Raw genomic sequence first — 20,567 nt, forward strand, 5'->3', positions numbered from 1 at the left:
CTCCTTTGGCAGTGTTTTCTCTGCTTTACCACGGAACAATTGGCATTAAACACTTGCAGGTCTTCATCAATATTGTTGTCTTCTTTGCTGGTGTCATGTCCAAGTCCCATAAAAATAAGACCAAGGGACAGTAAGGGACCTTGGGGCAATTTTCAGCCCATCCTGCTGTTGCACATAACCTCGCAGGCAGAAGGGCCGTGCCCCCACTGCATCCAGCACAGAGGGAAAGGCACCCCAGAGGGCAATTGCAAAAGCAGTGTCACTCTTGTGGTCAGACCTAGGATTAAGCCCCAAGCAAGCATTCAGAGAAGGTCCTGTGGACAACACAGGCTGTGCAGGCATCTCTGTAAGCAGGGAAGGTGGGGAGACTTTCCTTCGGACCCACAACTTCAAGCACAGGTCAGGGGTGCAGATGACATAAGAAGAGCTCATCACAACTCTGTGCAAGGGCTCTGTGCAAAGCAACTGAGCTAACGGCCCCTAAAAGCTGCTTCGCACCTTTTCTGTGGATCCGCCTCTGTGGTCTGCTAGAGGATGTTTTCCAATGCATCCGTAATAGCTCCTAAAGCATCATTTCAACATCTACGTACAAAACCTCCTGACGTGTCAGGTTTTAGAGGACCATGAACTACCTTAAAAACGCAACATAAAATTAAAGAATTAACTGTTCACAGCTCCTGGTAGGGAATCCGGTAATTAACATACAGCTTAATCTATGAGTTCTGCTATCCTTACACAGCTCTAGCACTTTGGCCTGCAGCCCCTTTGTTTTAATTGCTCTCGCTAAAGATACTGCTCCTCTAACGCAAAATAATCTGGTGAATCCTATGCCCGTATCAGGGCTAAATGCAGGGTTTGTTAGACAAAAAGAAGACAGCTCAGCACAACAAGGTGTTTGCTTGAGTTCGAGGGAAAACAGAAAGGTTTACTGCAAGTCAAAATAATGCATTGAAAATGAAATTAAATGCCACTAAAAGCTAATTTTTATGGTTATTGAATATTGTTTTTGTTGTGGTCAACGTTTCATGGATAATCTTTTGTTAACATATAATAGTGAGCCACAACTTGTCTGCATGCCAGTGTTACCCTCTTTAAAGAAATATAAATACCGTGCAACACTTCTGATCTTTCTTATATAAAGATCATTTTTTTATGAAACACTATTTAGATGCTTCATGGCCAGCAAACATAAATAAATGTTATTAAAAGTAGTCTTGACTGAGAGAGGTCTGAAAGACTGAATTCCTCGAGGGAGAAGCAAATAAACCAGGGAAAGTTTTATTTCATTATCAATGTGGTAGTGGCATGCACACATCAGCTGGTATTAATCTTGGTTATAGCTTGAGGCTAGTGACTGACGGCATGCTGTAAATTCAAATTTGCAAGGAAAAAAAAAAAAAAAAAAGGTGATCCTCCTGATTAATATATTAAAACTCATTTTAAGTTGGATCAGATTGCAGACATCTGACTTTCACGTCACAGCAAGTGTTTGGGTTGGTTTCCGCTGTTTTGGTTTTTCCAGGCCACTTTCTTCTGCTGCATTACATTCCTTGTGCCGGGACGGGCTTCCTGCGGTTGGAGGTTTAGGGACTTTTTAAGCCGGAGGTTGTATCCAAACGGTCGTGTTTCATAGCCAAAATGAATTTGCCTAATCCTTTTCAGAATCCATTTATAATTCAGGCCTCCATAACATCCTATGGCAAGGAGCTTCATAATTTAATTACACATTGCATGAAAAGGTAGTGAAATTAGTAAAAGTTATTACGGTCTCTTAGCCAAGAAGAGCATTATTAGCTGGAGCCCCTTGTTTTGTTGAAAAGCCTTGCTGGGTGGGAAGGAAAGGCTGCTCCTGCTGCTGGTGGTTTACCCAGGCATGCAAGTTACTCTTGCTTTCGGCCGGGAGCATGGAGGAGAGGAGGTAAAGCAAAGGCATGAGAGAAAGCAGGGCTTTCTGCTGGGATATGAGCAGCCGGGGACAGACGACTGATCAACCACAGACCCTGGCCTGCCTGGCTTCCCACCTCCGTAGGCCGCCTGGCCTGCCTCAGCAGGGCCTCACCCCTCACACAGGGCTTATCCCTAGCAGGGCCAGCACCTGCAGCTCTGGCTGGACTCAAGAGATACTGCAAGTGGCTTTTGCCCACATCCATCCCTATATTCCCCCGAGCCTTTGGTACAGTTTCCGAAATATTTGACTGAAACTGCCCAGGCCACGGAGGCAGCAGCCTGCAGGAGCTGGATGTAGCCCTCTGCGCTCCCATCCCCCTGAAGGTGCACATCCTCGGACTGCTACCAGAGCCTGAACCATGGGGCTATGGTGCTGAGATAAGAAGGCTCTTGATAGCACCACAGGCTCCTGCAAACTCCTCGCTGCGTTTTTCTGTCACTCGCCTAGCAAACACTGAAGGGCCGACTGCCCTTCACTCACTGCCGTTCAGCACCTCAGCCAGGCAAACCGACCTCTGCTGCTTCTCTGGGCGGCGAGAGCCAACGCTCGACAACAAATCCCAGCTCCAAGCAGCTTCCCCAGCACTCAGGGAAACTCGCCGCCTCACTGCCAGCTCCCGACACTTCCCACGTGGGAGCGTTTCCCTGGTCCTCTCCTTCTCCATCCAGCTGCGTGTGCACGGAGGACATGGTCAGGCAGAGGTCAGGGCGTTGGAAAAAGAAAAAAAAAATCAAACAGGAGTCACGCACGCAGGGAGCACATTCACCGCATTGCTGAACTGTCTCACCAGCCCGGGAGCAGCCTCCCACATGCCCGTGCCGCCGGTGCACAGCTGCTGCTGGAGAGCTGCCCGCAGATCCGCCGCCCTCCCACCTCTCTCAAGGGACCTTCTCTGGAACCACAAGGCTTCTGCTGGCCACGGGTGGCTGGGCACGCAGGAATCCTGTTGCCTAAAAGTGAGGCAGGGTCCACAAGGTGCTCCGAGTGCCTTGGGAGTGCAGGTCAGTGTTTCCAATGCCAGGAAAAAAAAAGAAAAAAAAGCGCTGGTGCGGTCAGCTCTGTGTCTTAATTCTGTGTTTGGCAGGATACATAAAATGGGTTAGGTTGAGTTCCAAAGTAGGCCTAGCTACAGCCAGGCCGAGGGCTTTTGCAGAAGGATGACTTCTCTACAAAGCGCCTTGCATACTTCTGGGACTATAAATACTAATTATGCGCCATATCAGCAAGCACCGGTAGGAAGAAACCTTTTCAGCCCCAGGCTCCCAAGAATGTGTGCACAAAACCACCAGCAAAAGCCCTTCCGTGCCTTTTCCCTGCTGCATGCAAGAAGCCACAGCGTGAGGTGTTCACTGACGTTTCTGGTCAGGGCCCCAGGAGCTGGAGGTGCCGACCTCACTGGAGGGGTCTCTAGATGTCACCCCCCGGCTATGGTATCCTGCCTCTCCAGGATAGGGAAAATTGCCACATATGGGCCACGTATAGCATTTATTTATTTGGGAGCAGAATTTCCGCCTCTGAGGAAGGAGGACATGTTGACGTTAGTGGGCAAAAGTGCTACTCTGCAATTAAAAGGCTTTCCTTCGGCTGGGATCTCTCCTAAGAGAGATGCTGCGTCCAACACAACTCCTAAAGTTTGGGTTTTCGAAGGCCCCCTCAGGGATGCGGTACTGCGCTCCCTTTGAACATCCGCTCAGTCCTTTTAAAAACCCTCGCCTCAAAATCCCAGCTTGGGGGGCAGCGAGTTGCTGTGCTCTTCCCAGGTCTCACCTTCCCTCCACCACTCGGCGTGCGTTGGGTGCTCGACGCTGTGCCTCCCAGCCCTGCCTTCCCTTTTATCCGCACGCTGCGGATTATCCCATCTGATGAATCATCAGAAACAATCCTGCGGTGGCACGGCGCAATGCAAGGGTTACTTAGCAAGCTGTTTTGTGTCACCATTTCTGGGAAGAAACCATGCCGTTTCCCCCTCTCTTTCACGATGCACCGTGGAGGAAAGCAGCCCCTGAACTGCTAACCGTTTAATCTCAAAATAAGATAACCTGAGGTATTCACGAGAGCTGAGCCACCAGTGCCTTCGTCTAAACAAAAGTTCTTACAGCAAAAAGCATGCCGCTGGGATTTGCCCATTCAAATCTCATAAAGCCTGTGTTGCTGCGCGGGCTAAGAAAACCTGGCTTTTTAAACGAGGTAATTCTGGGCTAAGAACATTAATGGCATCCCAGAACTGGAAAGCTGGATGTGTAAATTAAAAAGCAAAAAATCACATACACACTCTTAATATCCTAATACCTATTACACGCGATCTCTTTCAAAGTAGCTTTCAGTGAGAAGCACGGTTATTCTTTGCTATAGCTGCTAGAAACACAGCCGGGATGCCCTTTGTTACAATTTTGAAATCGCATCCGCATTTCTGAAAGAGTCGGGATCACCGAGTTTTGGCACAGATTAAGCCCGTGTTGTCTCTTCCTCTCCCCAAAGCACAGATCTGTGGCAAGTACAGCACAGTTCCCCCCGCTCAGCAGCATCCCTCTGCTTCACCTCCCCAAACCCAGACCCAAAGGCGGAGCTGCCAGTTTTGGGGTCAGCCCAGTAGCACCCACATCTGGTGGGGAAATAAACCCGGGGGGGGGGGCCACGGACATGACGGGGGGTGGTGTTTCCCTGGAAAACCTCCCTCCAAACTCCCCCACCGCCCTGAGGAACACGGGGGGGCTTTCCTGCCTCTCCTTGCCCTGCCGGGGAGGGCACGGAGGGGGCGCAGCCCCCCCGGGGGGCTCAGCCCCGGCCGGGCGGGCCGCAGGGACGCGCCGTCGGGCGGCAGCTGCAGGCGGAGCCGCTCGGCTCCACAGCCCGGCGCTTTGAAACAAAAGGCTTTTTTTTTTTTTTTTTTTTTTTTCCCTTCAAGAGAAGAACTCCAAACGTACATTTGCAGAAATATATGTTTTGTTTTGCTTTTTTCCCGGAGAAAACGAGTTCCATCCCTCCGCTCCCTCCCCACCATGTGCGCAGCGCTCCCCCTCCTTTTCTCCCCCGCGTCTCCGGGCTGGATTTTCTTTTTTATTATCATTCCTTTAATTATTATTATTACTTTTTTTTTTTTCTTCCCCCCCCCCCCTCCCCTTATTTCCACGCACGTTTCGGCTCCAGCTCCCCAAACTCTTTGATCTCCCCTTGCTGTCTCCTTACCCGGAAGAAAACCCTCGCCCGGCTCAGCTGGGAGCTCGGCGCACACGTGGGCGCCCTGGCGCGCCTCCATGCTCCTGCCAAATTTAGTCGCACAAAGGGCCCGGGGGGGGTTCGGGGGGGGGATGAAAGGGGCCGCCGGCGGGACATCAAAGGCTCCGCCGCCCCGCCCCGCTCCCGCCCTCCCCTATATACCGGGCGCCGGCGGCTTCGCACGCAAAGGGTGTCCCCCCCCCCCTCTCCTCTCCTGGCCGGGCTTGGGGCACCCGGGGGGGGGGGGATTTGGGATTTGGGGAGCCTGTGCGCCACCCCCACCCCGCTAGGCGGGCCCTGACCCCGCTCCGGGGGTCGTAACCGGGGTTGGCATCGGGGGTCCCGTCCCCGTCGGTCGTGTCCCCCCCTAATCCCCCCCTCCTTCCCATCCCAGACCAGAGGGGTCGGGGCTGAAATAAAAAAATTAAAAAAATAAAATAAAAAAAGAACAAAAAAAAAATCACCCAACATCACTAAACCGGCGAAAATAACCAAAACGAGCTGAAACGTTAAAACGCCCAAAACGGGGAAAAAAATAATGATTTAAAAAATAAAAACCCCAAAGCCACCCCCCGCCCCAAAAGATGCCCAAAGTGCACCGAGAGCAGGCGGCCAGCCCCCCCCCCGGCAGCCGCCAGCTCTGCGTCGTCTCCAGTGAAATCTGGCGTCGGAGCTGAGGTTTCCTGAGTTTATCCTCTCGACATAAATCTTGCCGGTCTCCACCCCCGCCGCCCCCTTCTCCTCCTGCGAAGCCCGGCCACCGAAACCTGCTCCGGGACCGGCCCCAGAGCCCGGGACGGGGGTGCCGGGGGGGGTCCGGGGGTGCTGCCCGGCTCCGGTACGAAACGCAGCATCCCCGAGGTGCCGCTTGCTCCCCGCTTGTCGCCTCTCCTCGGCCCTTTTTGGGGTTTCCGTTTCCCCCTTTTCCCTTTCTCCATTATTTATTTTTGGTTTGTCCGGCTGGACAAGTCGTGGCCCCCCCGTTTCCCCCCCCCCCCAAGGTTTCCCACTACCTGCTCCCCGTCCCGGGGGTTGCGGCTCCCTATTCCGCAGCCGGTTTTTAACTACTCGCTCGTGGGAAACGCGGGTTTTGCACCAAAAAGCCGCGGGCCGGGACATTTCGGAGTGTCCCCACGGGGGGGGCCAAAGGGGACAGCCACCCCCAGGGTCCCCGCGCCCCTGCTGGGACAATTTGGTGGGAGGCGTGCGGGAGGCGAACCGGACCGCCCCGACGCCGAAATCACGGGAAGTGGTTTGCAGCGAAATGCACGGATTTGCTTGCTTATATTTTCTTAAATTTTGATAGATACATATATTGTTAATTATTAGTATTTTTTTTGTAACGCGTCCGTACCCTGCGCCACCGGGGAGCTAACGGGGCAGCGCAGCTTCCGAAGGGACGGGACGGGGCGGAGAGAGGGGGGGACACACGGGGACACCCACCCACGGCTCCCCAAAACGCCGGCCCCCCCTCGCCCCCCCGGTCCCGGTGCGGCTCCCCCCGGCGGCTCCTTTCATCCCCGCCCCGACGGCGGAGGCAGCGAGGGAGGGCGGCGGGGGGGGGGTGGCCGCTTTTTTCCCTTTCCCCCTCTTTTTCCCCTCCCTTTCTCCCCCCCCCCCGGGGCTGTTTCTCCCCCCCTCCCGGGCCGAGCCGAGCCGTGCCGAGCCGGGAGCCGCTGGCGAGGCGGCGGACAAAGACCTGGGGGGGTGCAGCGTTGTGCCCCCGCCTCGCCTTTTGTCACCCCCCCTTTTTGTCCCGTCCCCCCCCCCCAGCCATTTTAACCCGGGCCCGCCCGGGTGGCTGCAAACTTCGGGCGGGGGAACGGCTCGGGCAGCTCCGCTCCCCTCCGCGACCCCTCAGAGGGAGCCGGGGACTCGGGGGGGGAGGTTGTGGGGGGGACCCCAAAGGGGTCCCTCGGGGTTTTTGGCCTTATTAAAGCCAGCAAAACCGGGGCGAGCCCCCCCCCCCCCGGGGTCAGGACCGGGAGGGAGCGGGGCTCGCTCGGCCCCGAGGGGGCGGGCGGGGGGGCTCCGGCTGGCGAGAGCCACCACCCCGAGGGCTTGACGGGGCTTTTTTTTTTTTTTCCTTCTTTCCTCCTCCTCCTCCTCCTCCTTCGCCTCCTCCCCCCGCTGCTCCTCCCGCTCCCCTTCCCGCGGCGGGCCGGCGGCCGCAGCAGACGCCGCGCTGCCGGGAGGATGCCGCAGCTGCCGGGGGCCGGGGGCGGCGGGGGGGACCCGGAGCTGTGCGCCACCGACGAGATGATCCCCTTCAAGGACGAGGGGGACCCCCAGAAGGAGAAGATCTTCGCCGAGATCAGCCACCCCGAGGAGGAGGGCGACCTGGCCGACATCAAGTCCTCGCTGGTCAACGAGTCCGAGATCGCCCCCGGCGCCAACGGGCACGAGGTGCGGGGAAGAGGGAGGCAGGGAGGGACGGAGCTGCCCCCTTTTTTCCCCTCTTTCCCCCCCCAAAAAAAAACAGCCCCGGCCCCTCACCGCCGCTCCCGTTCCCGCCCGGGGCGAGGAGGTCCCCCCAAACCCCCGACGGCACCTGGGGCACCCCGAAACGAGCCCGGCAGCACCGGCGGGGGCAGCCGCAAACTCTCCGAGGGATTTGCCCAAAAACTGCTTGGGAAGAAATTCCCGACGCTAAAACAACGTGGGGCGAGCCGGGGACCCGTTTGTGGTTGTTGTTTTTTTATTTTTCTATTTCTTTTTTTTTTCATTCCTTCTTTCTTCATTCCTTCTTCTTTCATTCCTTCTTTTTCCTTCTTTTTCCTTCTTTTGTATTCCTTCTTTTTCATTTCTTCTTCATTTCTTCTATTAATTTCTTCTATTAATTTCTTTTTTCTTCTTTTTAATTTCTTTTTTAATTTCTTTTCTTCCTTCTCTTTTTTTTTCCTAAAGACCTGGCAACCCGATTCTCACTATTATTTTTGGTAACTCTGTGTAGCGAGGGGGTTTCGCCCGCCGAAGCTCGGTGTGTTTTCCAGAAATAAGCCCCTTTCGTTAAACGCAGGGCGCTTTGGCTCTGTGGCTTCGCAAAGCCACACAGTTGTCGTAAAACAATCACTTACACAAACGATCCTGGTGCAGTTGCCTTCCAAAGGGCTTAGGAGGAAAAGCAAAGATGCTTATCTCTTGCCGTAACTTTCTTCTGTCCCCAAGAAGATGTAAGCCCCGTGGCCAGTACGTGAGCATCCACACAATGACTTTTCTTCTTTTCCTTCTTCCTCGCCGGCGGTGGATTCCCCGTGGTCAGGTTTCCAGGCAAACTCAGGCGCAGGATTCCTACCATGACAAAGGCAGAGAGCACCCCGAGGAAGGTGAGAACCGCACGGTCCCATCTTGCAATATTGTCCCGAGCCCCCGCAGACTGGAATTTGGTTTCTCTGGGGAGGTGTAAATTTAGTACCTTTTGGGGAAGGGGGACGCCAGGGCGCTTTCAAAGCACGTTTGGAAAGGAGATGGATGTACAGCACATTTATCTCGAGTGACCAAATGGTATTGCAGTTGTCTAGAAACTGATAAGTAGGCCAAATGGATCCTCGCTGAAGAAATAACTATTTTTAGGATATCAGCTTAAACACATCTATCTCCCCACTCAGACAGTGCAGCTGAGTTGTATTCAGAAACTGTGTGCTTTTTTCCCCTTAGCTAAAGTCTGTACCTTAAAGCCTCTCTTCAAATCTAAACATGAACAGACCTCTTGCCTTTTCTAATGTACCAGCCGGTTAATTTGGGTTGAGGAGGACAGAGGAAATAACAAAGTTTGTCAAATATCGCTTAGGAAGCTGGACATGTGTACAAAGAATGAGTGCTGTGAATGACGGAAGGCTGTGTTTAAAATGAAATGCTTATGATCGTGAGCTAAGCCAGATCATAAATGCCATGTAGAGACAGGCACCGTTCAGTCCTGGTGCTTCCCGGGACTCTGCGGTGATCTGTCACAAAACTGGTCGTTAAACAGCCTACAAGCAATAATGCCCATGCTGCTGGCATTTTGGCAGTTAGGGGGAGGAGATCAGCTCTGCACAGTTTTCCCTTCCGCCTTGCGTCCTCCTAAAAGCTCAGCTGCAAGTGGTGCCAATGCCAACGACTGTCAGGTGGGAGACCTGTTTGCCCCCTCCAGTGCCCATCCCTTTGCAGGGTCCAGGGCCAAGTTCTTTATTTACATACAAAATCACCTTTCTCACTTGGCTTTCCCCTCAACTATAGTGTCATGCCCGTTACACAGCTTCTCCCCCACTCTCCCCCAAACAATAATTCACTAGGGTCTCCTTAGAAGCCAACCCCTGCTCTCGAATTGTTCCCGGTTAGCATGGCCAGCATGAATTGTTCGCTGCACACAGTGTCTCAGCAAGAGAAGGAAACAATTATATCTAGTTATCACTGCCCTGTTCCTCCCTTTCCTAACAATGATGTTGAAAACCCATACTGACAATACTTCTGAATCCACAAATCCTAGAGGGATGTGTAAAATGGGGGAAAACTGCTACTTGAGAAATGTCATGTCCCTGCTGATGTTTCTGCCTATTTGAATGGGGGCTTGGCAAAATAAATGGGTTACTCTGAGGGTTTGTCATATACTAAGTGTAAACTCCTCGCTGAATGCACGTAGTCCTTTATGAATTAACTCTTCTTCAAAAAAAATGTTATTGTGAATTGCTGCAGACTACTTTCTGCTCAAAGTAATTGCCGTAAGCAAGGAAATGTTTGCATGCAGAACATTTCTGTGAATGCACTGTACCTGTTTAAGTGCTCTAACTTAAAGAAATGCATGTGTGGGGAATAATGTAATCATTGTTTCCTCTTCCATAGGAAAACATCCAGACAGTGGCTTATACAGCAAGGGACCATCCTACTCTGGTTATTCTGGGTATATCATGATGCCAAATATGAATAACGACCCGTACATGCCTAATGGATCTCTGTCGCCACCCATCCCCAGAACAGTGAGTTATCTCTTCCAAAGACGGGTTTTGGCGAGCAGGGTTTCCTCCTGCTCGTCCTGCAGCGCGTGAGCACGCTGTGGTTTCGGGTAGCTTCAGCTAAGGTGAAGGCTGCACTTCTGGTGCACGGAGCCTGCAGCCAGCGGGGTTTCAGAGCTCATGGAGGTGTCGGTCGTGAGCCTGCTGGAAAAAGCTGAAATCGGCGATTAAGCGCAGCCAGCGTCTGACGTCCTTTGAACAGGGCCGGGGGCCAGGGGGGGAGCCCTGGTTTACGACTGTAGGATAATGTATGGCGGAATGATGTAAATGCTGTCTTTGTAGTCACTAGGACAGATGTGAATTTTCTGGCTTTAACTCTTTGTTTGGTGAGGAGTAGCGAGGACTGGAAGCAGAACTGCTCGAGTTGCTTGTCAGTGAGATGAAAAGGCTTGGTTCTTTTTTCTTTTGCCGTCAGATATGGCATTGCTCTTTGCTGATTGACATTTATTCCTGCCATCGGTTGCTCCATGCAAAGGCTTTATGCATCTCTGGGAGTTGTGCTCTGAAACACGCGGTGTAACTTCCTCCACACACTGTGAAGTGAAATGGTGCTGTAGGAATTCATGTCAGCCCTAGTGCAGAGCCGGAGGTACGGCTTCCCATTACATTGTGGTGGGCACTGATTCCTCCAGGTCAGTCCCTCTGATTTCGTTGCTGAAGATGTACCTGGACGGACGGATTTTAATGTATTTTTAATTTGGCACAGTAAATTCCTCTGGCCACTGGGTATGCAGAGAGAGAGATGATGGGGAGACAATATTAAAACGAGCTGTGGAAACTATATTAGTAGAATGAGAGCAGAGTGAGAAAAAAATTTGCTCGTAGGCATCCTACTGAAGGAATGTCGCTGCAGTCATATGTGCTGCAGTACGAGTAGCTGGATGCTGCTATTTCCTCATGATAAAGCGGTTTTCCCTCTTACCAGCTCTTAGATTTTTATTCGGCAGCCTTTGTCAAATGACTGGCATTATTTTGGTCCCCTATGTTCTTGATTTTTTCTTCAGGGCTGTGGCTTTTGACTTCAAAAGCAAAAGGACAGGGCCCAATTAGTGTCGGCGATTTAATGGTAGCAAAGGGTGGTAAAATACTGGGTGTTTGACTTGGGAAGGACCGAGCAGTCTGGCAGACCAAAATTCCCAATTCTGCTGTCATGACATGTCGCTGCTCACGTCTGAAAGATGCAGAAACATGCACCACGTCTTGCTTTCCATAGCTCTGCATTTAAAAGAGACGGTGCTTGCGCAGGAGTTGCTGCTCAGGGGCCTGCATTTGTTTAGGACGGGGCACACACAAGCTGTAGCACTGGCAGTCCCCCTGTGCAGTGACCATGATTGTTGATATTCACTGTTGTAAGCACTGCTCCGTGGAAAACTTTAGCTCCGATGCATCGAGGGGGAAAGGATGCAGCGTCGTGAGTGGGCACCGAGCCCCAAACCTGTCCCTGCAGAGACGGGGAAGCTGAAGGCCTCTTTCCCCTGCTATGCTCCCAAGAAAGAACCCGGTGCTGGTGCGAGGCTTGGAGTCACAAAATCTCGTTTAATTATTCACTTAGGATTTTCTGCATGTATGCATGTAGGAGGGCTGCTGCTTCTTACTGCTCTGGCATTGATTTTCAGAAGAGCTTCTTGCAGATGTAGCCTGCTCAGGTAGCTCAGGTACTGGGGGAGCCCACATAAAGGGCTACATTGGAGGGAAGGGGGGCACGCATCTGCTCCCTGGTTGTAAAGACTCCTGCCTGGCATCTAAGGGGCTAATTCTGCTCAGCACTGCTCGTACATGTTGGAGCAGCACCACTAGTTCTGTAAAACTGCGCTCGGGGAACGCTGCAATGTTGACATAAGTCTGGAGCGCCTTCAGTCTAACCGCAAGCCTACACGCTTGAGTTATTAAATAATATTTTTTGTTTAATTGAACTCTAATCTCCGCCGGTCCCGGAGCTGACAGCTGGCTCTTGACGGGCATTACGTCCAAACTGGGGTCTCCACGCTCTGCCTTTCACCCCAGCACCCCCAGTCCCACCTCAGCGGGGCATCCTTTGCTGGGGCTGGGGCAGGGGTCCCCCCTGCCCTGTGTACCTGCGCCCTACCATTTGCATGACAAAGCCGCCGCTTGCTTGCTGCATCTGTGGCCTGGAGGTGTGGGGCAGGATGAAAAAGCAGCCCCAGGGCCCTGAATTTTATTTATTTTTTTCCCACCCCTCTGGGACACCTCGTGTCCTTCCGAGGGTTGGCGCAGGGGTGTGAAAAAAAATGCATCCCCCGGTAAATGGTGACTGTGTGGGTAAATCTGTGCTGGTTTGTTGGGAGCGTGAGCCAGGAGGAGTAAGTTGTTGTTTGCTCATCAGGCTTCATGCTGCCCTGCTTGAGCCAGACCTGTAATCAAGGTGGTGGGTCAGCTTTGCTGGAATGGGAAAAAGTTACTTTGAACAATGTATGCAGAGAAAAAAAATGTCCTTTTTCATAAAGAACAGGGAAAGGCTTTACACCCTTGCTCTGTAAAATTAACAGTACAATTTTAATTGTACTTAGTACAATAGTCAGACATACTATGTCTAATAAACCTTAAAAGAAGAAAACTGAGGTCTAATTTCAGGGCAGCTTTTGGAGGGAAGAGGGTGTATGAGGAGGATTTCAAATTTTGATAAATCCACTGTGGTCAGAGTGGTCTCACTTTCCCTTCTCCACCTCGTTTCTGTATTTGTATGTATTTTTATTTCCATCTTACTTGCAACTGCTTTGCCCTTTTCAAGTGGGATTTGCAGGAGAGTTAGCTGCAAGTTCACGCACAAGCCGGCTGTAGCAGTACATACTCTTATCAGCTAAAATCACTTATAGCTGGGTAAGTGGAAAGGCAAAGCAGTCCGTTTAGGTAGCTGCAGGAGAGGGGGCACGTGATGACGCTAAAACCGCAGTAACACCTGGTGAATGTGCATCCTGTCTGCTTGAGATATCTTTCGGTGGTTTCTCAACATCACGGGCGTGCTGAAGATGGGAGACGGAGACAGCTGTTTGTTTTCTAGCATGTGTGGGTTTCTCTTACTTTTTCGTTAGTTTTGGGGCAGCAAACCTTTCTCATCTGTGTGATGGGAATGTGGAGACAAAGGAGGAGGCTGCAAAAGAGCCATTGCTGTTTCTTAAAATCACACAGAAAATTGTTTTGTCTTTGTTCCCCCCCCCTTTCCTAGTGAATTAAACTTTGTTCTGGAAGCTGCAGGATTTCTGCAGCCTCCCTTTTGTCCCTTCTCATCTGTTATTGGGCTCCGGGTTTATTACTTTGTGGCTAAACTGTGTCTATGTTAGCAGCTGGAGGTGTTAAATAGGTTGGAGGATACAATCTATAAACACCTTACAGTGACTTGCAAAACATAGCACATCCGTTTGACAGTGAAGAGGAATTCTGCTAGAAGAGTTTGAATGCAAAGAGCAACACTTATATACAGGGCCCCCCTCCCTGCCCAAATTTTGGGTATTCCTGGTGTGCATCTGCAAGGTGATGAGCACGGAGGTGGCCCCTGTCCTGAAGAGCTAGCATCCCAGGAGAAATGTGCAGGTAGCATGGACAGGAGGAAGCAAGAAGGTAGAAATAGCAAGAGTGCGTTGCTACGGGGTCTCAGTGAGAGATTCCCTAGCTGCATCATGCTGTCCCTCGGGAAACATTGGCTTGTGGAAGATTTTGGGGACCTTGAGAAGAATGTACTGGGGTGTTAGTGCTAGCATATCCAGCCTGGAAAACAGTGCCTGGCAGAGCTGCAGAAGGATACGAACACGGTTTTTAGTAACGCTGTCTTCCCGTTCCCTTTGGTACCTCGCTGCAATGGCAGGCATTGCAGGGGTTGCAAGTTCTCCTTTTGGAAAAGGGGGGCAGAAGTTTCTGTGGTGCCTCTGGGTGGGCTTTTGTTCAGAGCTTGGTCTTGTCGACGACCCAGGCAGAGTCCTCGTGCAGATACTGTGCATACACATGCTTATGTCCATTCGTCTGTGTGCTTTTGTATGTATGTTCGTGGTCTTTCAGCACATACTGGTGAAGAAAACAACCTTTCTGCTTTTGCTGCCTTCTCCCTTTCAGGGTGGTACAGTTAGTAAATCTAGCTAATTGTGAAGGGATAAAGGGGAAAGAAAATATTCCCCTTGTGGCTTGGTCCAGAGGTGGGCTTCACGTGTGTGTGACTTCAGCTGAGGTGTGACCAAAAACCTCACCCACTGCAAATAATCAAAGCTGGAGCTTTGGTGTATCAACATGTGTATGTACGTGCCCTAAATCTCATTTCTCTGTATATCTAGGAGCTCATTCAAGGTAACCTGTAAAAGGTGGGGCTGCTGCTTTCATTTTCAGGTGGTGTAAAAGCAAAATGTCATTCTTCTTGTTTTGGTGCTGTGCCACCTCTTCTGCAACTTAATTCCTGTCCAGAAAAAGGTGTTAATAAGAACAGCTTGTTATGGGCTTCAAGTGCCAGAGAGGATAGGGCTCAAGAAGGCCTGAAGCTCTACAGGTTCAGGAATTAAAAGAGGAAAAGACTTTCTCCAGATCCTTGCAGTGCTGCGTGGCTGCAGGCACTGAAGAGCTGGGTACTGCTGGCCTGGCTTCTCCAGAGTGCTTAACTTCTGTTTATGGTTAGGGAAAGCTCTCCCGATACGGGAAGGAAATAACCCACACAAAAGCATTTTACTGCTGCTGTAATATTTCTGAAGTCCTATTAGAGGCATGTGCCTTCTTTTATTTATTTTATTTTATTTTTGAGCCATAAAATAGTGTCTGTGTCTCTCAGAAAGAGACATGTGCAAGAATACGCTGCAGAAGGAATACTGAACAATTTGCAGCCCGAGGTGCGTCAAATCCCCAGCTGCTGCCCCATGCACAGCACGATGCGCTGGGATCTTCCAGACGGCCCCATCTTGGCTGGGGGGCAGCTATCGCCGAGCTGGTGGTGGCACGTGGGGTGTGAAAACCCTTCCCACCTCCCCTTTGGGTTTAGTCCCATTTCGTAGGCCCCTGGGGAAGGCAGCACAGCTGCTTTGCATGCTGTCCCTGTCCTGGCAGCCGGGGATTAGCATCTCTGTCACTCCGGCCCTTCCTAAGCATTGGATTCACTTAAGAAAATTGCATTCAGAATAACTTAATCTAGCAAGCCAACGGCTTCTATTTTAAGACTTGGATCTTGTGGATGTGTTTATTTAGTTTGGGTTTCCCACTTCAAAGGAATCTGTCCTGTCAGCAAGAAAGTGATTGAGCACTTAAATAAAAATGTATTCATTGAATCTTTGGGGCTGAATGAAAAGTATGGAAGGGAGTTAACTTACGCGCCAACTGTGCTGATCAGCCAGGGATTGTCCTCGTAAGGGGGAAGAGACACAGTCTGAACCACGCCAGGAGGAATCTGTCCCCTGGCTTCTGCTGGTGGTGTTGCCAGCTGGCACTTGAGGTGATGAGGAAGGACCTCGAGTATCTTTGTCTGTGATCTTCAAAGTTACCAAATCCCTCATGCAAAAGAGCATTTTTGTGGAGCTGAAAGGTCGACTCAACCTTCGTCTGTTTTCTTTGAGTGGCTGTGAGTGTTGCTGAGATTGGGGCATAAAATCAATAGGAGGACCTTAGTCAGCAAACATTACAAGTGTAAAGTTACGAGGCTTTGATCGAATATTCGTAATATGGGCAGTTTAACAGGAGAAGTAGGCGCACTATTGACACCACTGGTAACACTTAGGACAGAGCAACACTTTGGCCAGGTGCTGCTGGGCAAAATCCCAAATGCACCTGCCCGCCCAAGCACTCTCTGCAGTCTGGCACCTTCCTTTCCACCATGCCACGCAAGCTGGCAGGCAGCACCAATGTACTGTAATGTCCCAGTAATGTAATGTACCAATGGCCCTTAGGAGCCTGATTTCATGCATGCTTTTGTCATGCAGCACCTTCTGAAAGCACTGGCGCTTGGAGTGAGCACGGGTGTGCGTGTGTGCTCCTGTTTGCAAGGGAACTCCAGTCATGCTGCCTTGGTGAAGAACAAAAGATGTCTATTTGTTAGACAATTTGTTTTTCTGCTTGCTTTCTGGAGGAAAGCTTTAAAGTGAATTGAAGCAGACAGCTGCACATCCAGCCTGGTGCTGGGCACTGTATGTACTTGAAGCTTGCAATTGTGACCCTTGGGAACCATGACAAACCCTGCAGGGACAGCACTGTGCATGAGGTGTAGCAGAATTCAAAGTCCTTGTGCCGAAATCCCATTGATACTGATGGCAGCTCAACTTCCCTCTTAGCTGACCTGAGCAGAACTCTGAATGGGAGGGCACAGTGGTTGTCTGGAGAAATGAGTCTGGAAATGGTCTGACTGGTCAGGTACATCCAGAAGGAGACACAAACAGGGAAAGGGGCATGGGGCTTTTTTGGGGCAATTTTGTTGGCTCAGAGGTGAAGAGCAATGAATTCTAAAAAGCTGTCCCTGTAGTCTGTGTGTTTTGAGTCTAGAGTTTGTGCTCCCAGTGACACTGCCTGCTCAGAAGTAACCCTTTTTCAGTCACCTAGCTATGCTATGAAGCTCTGTTTCTACTATTTTCTGCCTCTTTCTATATTTCATAGAATCACGAAATCATAGAATGGCTTGGGTTGGAAGGGACCTTAAAGATTATCTAATTTCAACCCCCCTGCCATGGGCAGAGACACTTTCTACTAGAGCTGGTTGCCCAAAGCCCCATCCAACCTGGCCTTGAACACCTCCAGGGATGGGGCACCCACAACATCTCTGGGCAACCTGTTCCAGTGCCTTACCACCCTCATAGCCAAGAATTTCTTCCTAATATCTCATCTAAATCTAATTTTCATTTAAAACCATTACCCCTTGTCCTATCACTATACTACTTGACAGAGTCCCTCCCCAGCTTTCCTGTAGGCCCCTTTTAGGTACTGAAAAGCCACCATTTACATTTAGTACCACCAGTACTTTTAGGTACTGTAGGCCCGGGAGCCTTCTCTTCTCCAGGATGAGCAACCCCAACTCCCTCAGCCTTTATTCATAGGAGAGGTGCTCCAGCCCTCTGATCATCCTCGTAGCCCTCCTCTGGACTTGTTCCAAAAGGTCCACATCCTTCTTGTGCTGGGGGCCCCAGATCTGAACACAATACTCCAGGTGGGGTCTCACGAGAGCAGAGTAGAGGAAGAGAATCCCCTCCCTCGGCCTGCTGGCCATTCTGCTTTTGATGCAGCCCAGGACACGGTTGGCTCTCTGGGCTGCAAGCACACATTGCCAGCTTGTGTCAAGCTTCTCATCAACCAACACCTCCAGGTCCTTCTCATGGCTGCTCTCAATCCATTCTCTACCCAGCCTGTACTTGTGCTTGGGATTGCTCCAGCCTAGATGCAGGGCCTTGCCCTTGGACTTGTTGAACCTCATGAGGTTCGCACAGGCCCACCTCTCAAGCCTGCCCAGGTCCCTCTGGCTGGCATCCCTTCCCTCCCGTGTGTCGACCACATCACAGAGCTTGGTGTCATCGGCAAACTTGCTGAGGGTGCACTTGATCCCACTGTCCATGTCTCCGACAAGAATGTTTAACAATGCCAGTCCCAAGTTTCAAAACCGCCTCAGAGATTTTTCTTTGTGATTGTTTGTTTTCTCTCCACAGTTTCGGCCTATCTTCATGCCTTGATCTTTCTTCATTCCCTCCAAATCCTACACTCATCTACCATAAAAATACAATATAGGGCACAAAATTAGAAGCATCAACATTTTTCAAATGCAGACCATACTTGGGGAGAATTTCTTTCCCCTGACAATGTGCTAAAACGCAGATAATCTGTGTTCAGCCATGCAAGCGTGTTTAGGTGTTACAATGCCACACTCTAGCCACGTGAATAGGGCCTGTAAAGTTTAGCTCAGATTTGCCAAGCTGCAATTACAAGCGGTGTTTGTGTATTTTGTCACACGTCATTCCCACCCCAGTGCCCCATGCTGGGCGAGTTCCCTGCCACAGATGGGCACTGGGCGGTGACAGCATGGCAATATGGTGGCAGGCCTCGCTGCGGCCTGCCTCCCTCCCACCTCCCTGCCCTCTCCCCAGGCTGTCTGTGGCATTTCTGTGTCCTGAAACACAAAACATGAGGTGAAGCAGGACTGTAGCATGCCCAGGGCACATTTGGGATGCTTGGGATAGACAAGGAAAGGAAGAGTGGCTGCACCAAGCTGGTGCTTGCAGAGCTTTCGTTGTACTGGCATTCATGGAATAATGTCTTGCAAACTTTCAAATTCATTTAGGTTTTGAAAAGGTGGTTCACTTAACCATGTTCAGCCCTGCGTTACTTTGCAAACAGTGCAAAAATGAAATAAACCATACATTGCACACACTAAAATACATTTTGAAAAATATTAGCAATTGAAATAACTTAGTCTATAAAGTGCTACTTTTTGTTTTGCTGCCCTGTGACACTGTAGCACTGAGTTACATTTGTGTGTGCTCCTGACTGCCAGGCTCTCTCCTGCAAAGTAAATTTGAACTGAGAATGTTGGTTTAAAAAAAAAAATGTTTCTAAGTCCACTCTCTCAAACAAATTACTCCATGTCTTAAATACCCATGGTGCAGGGAGAAGAGCAAGTTGTGATGGATCTATAGGGGGAAAAAAGAAAGAAATGTGAAAAAAAAATAGCTTTTGAGTGCGTGGAATTTTCTGATTTTGTTGTGACTTTTTGTTGTGGCTTTTTTCTTCTCTCTGTTATTTTAGGAATATTTCTCAGCTAATAGCTCAGAGATCCTGTTTGAGATGTAAATCTCCAGAAAGAAAACTCAGAATAGGAGAACTGAAAAAAAAAAATAAAAAATGCCAGTTTATTAGGCAGCTCCCCCAACAGTTTGACAGCACTGTTACTAACACTTTTTTTAAACTGGCAGCTACTAGGCTTCTTATCAGAGTGACCTGTAACAGATGACTTCATACTTTGTAATAAGGAAATAGTAAGACAGTCTAGGAAAGGGGGTCAAAATGCTGTTTTGTTCAAAGATTTTTTGAATGAAAGGGCCTTCCCAAAACAGCCCGTACAGAAAGCTTTCCCTCTTTCTTTGAAACTTTAAATTTTTCCTTTTTAATTTTTTTTCAGGGATTTATATAAATGAGAATACTACACACTAATGGGGCGGAATCAGAAATATCATTGCATCAGCAAATCTGGCTTAGTCGAAGCTGGTTTGATGACTCTTGTGTTTGGGAAACAGGCAGACTTTTTAAGGGAGAGAGATTTCAGAGGGGTTTTGTGGAACTTGTCTTCCAGCTCCAGCTGCGCTGCTGCAGGTAAATATGTCCTGTTTGTTAAAGAATTTTTTTGGTCGCTGTCCAAAAAAATGCCCTGCTCTGCTAAATGAACGTTTCTGGCTGATATCTTCCGGACAAAGCATTTTTCCAGGTTCAGTCCTGCTCTGGAGGCAGCACTTCCCAGCCACAAAGCCCTTAACGCATACGCTTGCTGTGGGCTGACTTTGATCTGTCCTGTGTCACCTGCACTGGGTCTCAATTTCAGTGCCGGGTGACTTCTCACCGTAGGGCTCGGCTGGCTGAGGTGCTGGCTGGGATTTGAGCCTAGGGGGCAAAGCCAGGGCTGCAGCAGCTGCGTGTAGCAATGCAAGTTGTTAGGCTATGGCTGTTCTGGGGGTGGAGCAAAAGTTTTTGCCTGTGCAATTAAGCATGAAATAGGTAAATTCTGTGTATAATTACTGAGCACCAAGTTGACCGCGAGGACGTGACCCATGGAAATGGCTGTGGGGCAGTGGCTGTGGGCAGATAGCGGGAAGGTGTCTGGCACCCTGCCCGGGGGGCACTGTCTCGCCTCCCCCCACCCAAAAGCAGGGCTGTGAGCCAAGAGGTCTGCAAACAGGGAGCCCAACAAGCAACGTTTGTTTGGAAGGTGATGGCAGAGGTGGGAACAAAATTCATGTTTCCTGAGCATCCTTCAGGAACCCACCTGGAAGACAACTCCTTTATAAAGATATGGTTTTGTGGTTTTGTGATTTTTTTTTCTTTTTTTTTTTTTTTTTCCCCTATGACAACAAAACAGAATTCTGAGAATGTAAAAACTGGCATGTTTGTGGAGGGGGTGCTAAGAGGATTTCCCAACATATCCATCTGATTACAAGCAATACAGATAAGAAAGTTCCTGGCAGCGCTGGCGTGGCTGTTTCATACCCAGCCTTCCGCTAAGGACCAGAGAATCCTGGTAAAGTTTTTCAGAAAAAAAAAGAAAGGAGGGACTTAAAAAATTACCTTAGAAACTTTTTGGCAAAAAGCACACTTTGCTTTTTTCCAATTCTCCCTGCCCACCACCTCAGCAGCACCAGCATCTTCCCCTTTTTATCTGTTTGCCATCACTACTCCAGTGGCAGAGGGGCAGACTGCTTGCCCCCAGCATGGTTACATGCACTTCTGTCTCAGTCCCTCTCTCC

The 20,567-nt window shown here is 50.2% G+C and overlaps 1 protein-coding gene across 4 annotated transcripts in view; it reads left to right on the forward strand.

Annotated features, from left to right (window-relative positions):
* The first annotated feature begins 7,360 nt into the window (after positions 1-7,360).
* Positions 7,361-20,567, forward strand: part of LEF1 (lymphoid enhancer binding factor 1) — a 63,926-nt gene continuing 50,719 nt past the window's right edge. For all 4 annotated transcript variants that reach the window (XM_035543121.2, XM_035543112.1, XM_035543137.1 and 1 more), the window contains exons 1-3: positions 7,361-7,570; positions 8,427-8,490; positions 9,986-10,119. In XM_035543121.2, coding sequence (XP_035399014.1) covers positions 7,361-7,570; positions 8,427-8,490; positions 9,986-10,119 — 408 coding nt within the window. The remainder of the gene's footprint in view (positions 7,571-8,426; positions 8,491-9,985; positions 10,120-20,567) is intronic.

This window comes from Cygnus atratus, chromosome 4 (genome assembly GCF_013377495.2).
Source record: "Cygnus atratus isolate AKBS03 ecotype Queensland, Australia chromosome 4, CAtr_DNAZoo_HiC_assembly, whole genome shotgun sequence".
NCBI lineage: Eukaryota > Metazoa > Chordata > Aves > Anseriformes > Anatidae > Cygnus > Cygnus atratus.